Genomic DNA, 6,087 nt, shown 5'->3' with positions numbered 1-6,087 from the left:
ATCTAAAAATAATAATAATAAATAAAGTTCTGTCTGAAGAAACGAGATTCAAAAAGTTCTGGCTGCCCCTCATCTGTTTCCTAAGAAACAACCCATTATTACTTTAATCAACTTTTGTTTCCATCATAACCTTTACTACTGTACAGCACTGTATCAGGGAGGGAGGGTGGTGTTTTGATATATTTTTTTATTTGCGTGTGGTTATTTGTTTGGATATCTGCTGTACTATTATTATTTCCTTGTTTTTCTTACAAATTGAACATTTAAAACCCTTCTTTATTAAAATCATACCCTAAAGAAGTGCAAAAAACCCCCAAAAGTGGTGATTTTGTGGTGTGTGTGGTTGTTGGGACTTGTTGCTGGGCTCCAAGCCTTTCCGTTTCCTCCCATTTAAAGTCTTTATGCCAAGCTAAGCTAACAAGATGTCTCCTGTAGATTTATATTGACCAGACAGATATAAAAATTGGTATTGATCTTTTCGTCTAACTCTCTGTCTGACAGTTTGTGTATTTTCCTACAATGTCAAACTATAACTTTAACAATCAGCAGAACTTATAACATTTTATAAATGATACCTTGACATGAAGTGATATAAGAATATTTTGGCTACTTTTATCCAAAATCAATAAATCAAAATCAAACAGAGCTGCAGAGGCCTGTTTTTATTTTCACACAAAGGTGGCAATAATTGCAATAATCTCAAATATGACCAGCAAGATGTTTTGATATATATATATCATAACAATATACACATATATTTCATTAAACAGTGAGGAAGTAGAGGACAGCATAACTGGTTTATTATTTTTAAGCATGGCAGTTACGTAGTTCCAATCTGACTGGACGACATGCAACATCTTGTTAAATAGAGATGCTTTAATTATGGGATTTTATCTTTTTCCATGCACCCACCACTGACTAGAAAACCAGCCCCCAGTTATATCTGAAAGGTTCTGTAAAATACTCCAGTTTGAAAATTGGTACAGTAAGTCCTATAAAACCCTCAGCAGATGTTGTACAGAGACAGCAGAAGTCAGCTGTAACTCGAAAACCTTTTCGGGTGTGGGTGAGTGTGTGATTTGGGTGGTTGTGACTGGAACAATAATATTGCACTGGTAAAAGCAAAAACCTTCCCGTGTTGGTCCATAGCCTTAATGCCAAAGTGACAAAAAAAAATGCTACATATTTTTAAATACATTTCACTGAAATTTTCCATAATCAACATCATGATCTTTAGGTAAATAAATAACTCTCAACCATATAGGTCCTACATATACATCTTTACACTATGTACACGGACACGTACATGGTCCCGGAACAGACTCGGGATCCAATTGGGGAAACATTTAACTCAGCAGCCAAATGGCCAAAGGGGAACAATGTGTTGGTGTCTAAAAACTGACCATCTAACCCACAGCACAACAGCTTATTATCCAGGCTTACAGAGACTCAATTGGCCTCTGCCCTCTGTTAAAGGCTTAAAAGACAGACTAATTTATCTGTTAAAGATAGTTTTCTTTCTCAGACATGGACAGAATCAAATTAAAAAGATGTGGTCACCAAAAAACACCAAATCCAGATGCTCTCAGTACATATACAATCTCCCCCTCTGGCTGTAAATGAGAGCTTCGATACAGTCGACATCAAGGGGTTTTCAAACGGACTTGAGGCAGTGATAGTGATAGACCTAGTTCCTACTAATTTCAGGTTGTCTCAGAGTCAAAACTTGAAAACCCCATATATCTAAAAATGAGGCTGTTCACCATTTGGCACATTTCCTTGCATCGTTGTCATATCCTGACAAAACATACAGTTGTGTGCTGACCTGCACGTGCAGTTTACCCTGAAATAAATTTTTAAAAGAGTCACAGATGTGTTCAAATATAGCAACACGAGATGGTAACTACAATACATTTCCACTGTAAACTAGTGCAAAAAAAACCAACAATGAGGTTACACAGTAGATTCACGACAGTATTAGCTTTTGTGTTGGGTTGAAGACAGAACGTGGAAACAGACACACTCTTGTGCAGTGTGGAATCTGGCCATTAAACAACAGAATAGACTTAAAGGAAAGTGGGAAACCGCTCACATTAGCTTTAATGGGTTTAAAAGATAGCATCACCATTTTTCTGCCTGTCCTAAACACTAGTCAAGTGGTTGTTTGAACCAATGACTGTATATAAAGATGGATGAGATGACAGCTCCCTACCAACACGTTGATCACCCCTGGTGGCTGCAGTTTGGGTCATAAACCCTGTCACCTCCATGTTTATCCTTTTAGTAGTTCTTATCACACTGATGTATGTTCGTGTTCATGTTTCTAATAAGTTGGGCTTTAACTTGTTACTTGCTGAGACTGACTTGTGATTGGTAGGGGAGATGAATTTGGTAGGACCTCGATACCACGGCTCCAATCCGTAGACTCTGGCTCCAAATGATGTCACCAGCACAAGATGGCTGCTCCCATATCAGGGTTATTGTGAACGTGACCTCCTTCTTTATTTACAGTCATTGGTCTGAACGCTGAAACAGACTTTACTAGCTTTAATCAATCCTGCTTGGAGGTGATCGATTCCTCAAGCGTTTCCTGTGTGGACTGAAGAGATGTGGGACAAACACAATCCTCTCTCAGTGCAAAAATGTACTTAAAGTTTATCTGAAGCTCATAAAATAAGTTTTCAATGCACTAAAAAAAGACTGTGGATTTTCATCAGTTGCATTGAAACAGTATGAACAGGAGGAATTATTCCATTAAGCAAAATCTGTTTCATCTGACCATTGTTTTCAACAAATCCTTTATTGAACAAGGGTGGCATGGGTGGAAAATCTGACTACTTTGTACTTTGTGTTTTATTGATTTGGATCAGAGATGTGTTGAGCTTCTTCTTCTCCCCTGTGAATGAAAATACACCGTACAGCTCAGTAGACAGAAGCAACAAAATCACGTTTGAGCCATTTTCGACAATCAAGCTGAATCACTTGCAGCCCACTCTTCGATCCGTTTGGTAAAAATAATGAAATGATTCACAAGTCTATGCGAGTGGAAATCCTGCCTCCGCCCACACCAAGCGTCCAGCCTGAGTTAAAACAGGCACCTGAGCAGAAACACCAGGTCCATCCTGTTCACAATGCAAAAAGAGCAAAAAGCCGGGGGATCACCACACGGGTGTCTACCAGCAGCAGCAAGTGGGAAACAGAACTCCATTCGCAGGCAGATCAGAGGTATTGCAAGCAGATGGATATATAAAGGGATTGTTGCTGTGGACTGTACAGAGTTTCACTTGTTGCTTTAATGCTGCATGCCCTGTTTTTCTGCGTCCTGGTCCATTTGTGGAGTAAAAGTGTCTCGTTGGATATTAAGGCCTTGGACAGCCCATAGGCAACGCTGAAAGGGAATAATACTACAGAGTCGCACACACACATGGTGTACAAATATATATGTATACATAGATGAATATATATATACATATATGTATATATATATCTGCTCTCACCCAAATTATAATAAAACAACAACACATTTTGTGGTATCTCAGGCACTTTTTATTTTATGTGCCAAGGTTTTGAGATACCAGTCTCTGCGTTTCACCCAGTACAAATTTACTTTTCTTTGTGTTGCTCACTAAAAAATACATTTGAAGCTGAATTGATCAACATGTTTGTGTTAACAATGGGTCAAATGACTTGGTGGTGTTTTTTCTTTGTATTGTTATGTTTTTAATTTCATCATTTTTGGTGAAAGGGAGAAAAACTTTCGGGGAGGAGCACTCATTTGGAAGTTATGCATAATGTTGTGTAATACAAAAGTAAATCATGTAGGTAAAATGTTCAGTTTGTTCAGTTTTATTGATTTGCCTGTGTGATCATATTGTGGTGCTTCTGAACTGTACTGCGTTATACAAAGAGGTAGGCTATTTCTATTATTTTTTCCACATAATTAGTATTTTTATTTTATTTTACTAATAGGATTATTTAGATTAGATATCAAACAATCAAACATTGTGGACAGTACGAGTGAGTGGTTATCCAGACTTCCAGGGCTATCCTGGAAAAACAACATTTCTGGTTGATTTTAATGGTGTTCTTTTTTATGTCAAGCTCAATGTCAGTGTTGTGTTTACAGCTTTTCTGCTGCCCCCAAGTGGCCAAAAATAATCCTGCTTTCAATGAGATTATTTCTTCAGGAGAAAGTAGTTTCACTGAAAATCAAAGATGGCAGAGACAGATATTTCACATTGTGGACAAACAAAACCTAAGCCACAAAATTCCAAAGGGAATATATGTATATATTTCCCTTTGTACATATTTTGTACTTTGGGAGACCTAATCTTCATTTCCCATCCCTCTTCTTTCCTTGTATCTTTTCTTTCTTTCTTTGCACTGCAAGGCTTCTCTTGACATACTTATTGCCAGTGTTTGAAACATGTCGCTCAGCTGACAGTTGGACAGAAACCGAGGTGAAAGTCATTGGCTCTTTGCAATGGTTGCCAAAACCCGAGCTTGACTGTTTGAAGATGAATCTGGCTCTGCAGTTCGTCCTGAGCTCATGAGTGTGAATCCTTGGGCATGTGTGTGTTCAGAAAGGGTTGGGGGCTCGCGTTATACGAGATTAGTTTAAGGCTTACAAAATTTCTCTTAATTCTTCCTTGTCATTTTTTTTAAAACAGTCATTGATGTACCCTATAAAAAGTATTACTGTAAAAGAGTCATGCTACAGAATTCTTTCTTTTGTTTGCTGGATCCGACTTGGCCCGATTAGTCCAGTCCTCCTTAATAGATCCCTCACTATCTCTCCTTCCCTGTCCTGTCCTGATCCAATCAAGTGTGTTCTTTACACTATATCCTTCACTTATCTATCATTTCTAAAATACAACCTCTCCATCCACTTGCTTTCTTCATCCAACCTTGTCCCTTTCCAGAGATCATGGTGGATCAGGCCAGGTCCTTTGACACAGCGGCTCCTTATCCGAATCATTTAGGGCTGAGTAACCCTCCACTGCCCTCCTTGGTGCTCCCGCTGCGGCCCCAGCACCCAGCAGCTATACTCATACTTCTCTGGGTTGCTGTGGTTACCCCTCTTTCGCGCTCCATCTCACACTGGCTCTGTGTACGCTCAGTCCTGCCTGGCTGGTTGGGGGAGGCCGACCCCACTCCTCCGGGCTGAGAGGAGATAGTGCGAAAGATGTGGTTGCGCTTACGGAGGAATTCTCCTCCGGCTGCACCCAGGCCAAAGCTGCCCTTGCGGAGGACCATGCGGGTGCTGGCGGACTTAGCAGGACGAGACCTCTGGTTGTACTCTAGCTGGGAGAGGTGGGAAGCGTAGCCGTCTGAAATGAACTAGAAGAAATATTTGAGTACCACACTTTTTTACTATACTATATTTGATGCTGCTTTATACCTTTTTACTTATCCACTACATTTCAGAGTAAAATGTTCTACAAAAAATAAAAAATAAATAATAATCTAAAATATCAACAACAACAAAAAGGTTAATATATTGCTATTGGGTTGGGGTGTAAATTCAATCAGTGGTTTCCAACTTTTTGGGCTTGTGACTATGGTTGAAGCCCCTTGGTATGTTTCAAATTCTTTTATGGTTTCCTTCTGACAAATAATACATTTGTGCAGGAAAACTTTGTGTTTCCTCTCCCATTAATCATAGCGTGACCCCTCAAATTTATCTTGTGACCCTTTGGAGGGGCCCAGCCACTATGTTAGGAATCACTGGACTGAATTATCTAGCTGTGTATAAAGTAAATAAACAGTAAAATGCTGCTGAAGCACTGATGAATCAGTATTAACATTCTAACATTGTCAGATATAACAATATATCAGTTACTGGGGATATTTCACTGCACAATAAGAGTACTTTTATTTTGACATTTGTCATTAAAAGTGCATTTCGCTGATAATACTTTTGAACTTTTAATTAAGTTGGCTTTTGAATTCAGGAATTTCACAAAAAATGGAGCATCTTTACCCCTTGGTATTGGTACATTAGTTAAAGATCTGAGTACTTTGAGGACCTCTTGGGTCAACTGGTTTCAAACATTTCATGGTCTTTTCCTGTTCTCTGTAATAAAA

General features: G+C 38.9%; 1 protein-coding gene across 6 annotated transcripts in view; it reads right to left on the bottom strand.

The window, feature by feature from the left end:
• Window positions 1-641: 641 nt before the first annotated feature.
• LOC118310673 (membrane-associated phosphatidylinositol transfer protein 2-like) overlaps window positions 642-6,087 on the bottom strand; it is a 71,680-nt gene continuing 66,234 nt past the window's right edge. For all 6 annotated transcript variants that reach the window (XM_047334695.1, XM_047334696.1, XM_047334697.1 and 3 more), the window contains one exon: window positions 642-5,340. In XM_047334695.1, the coding sequence (XP_047190651.1) occupies window positions 4,975-5,340 (366 nt within the window). In that variant the 3' untranslated portion in view covers window positions 642-4,974. The remainder of the gene's footprint in view (window positions 5,341-6,087) is intronic.

Source organism: Scophthalmus maximus, chromosome 1 (genome assembly GCF_022379125.1).
Source record: "Scophthalmus maximus strain ysfricsl-2021 chromosome 1, ASM2237912v1, whole genome shotgun sequence".
NCBI lineage: Eukaryota > Metazoa > Chordata > Actinopteri > Pleuronectiformes > Scophthalmidae > Scophthalmus > Scophthalmus maximus.
Note: the sequence above shows the minus strand (reverse complement) of the source record. Positions and strands in the feature narration are given on the sequence as shown.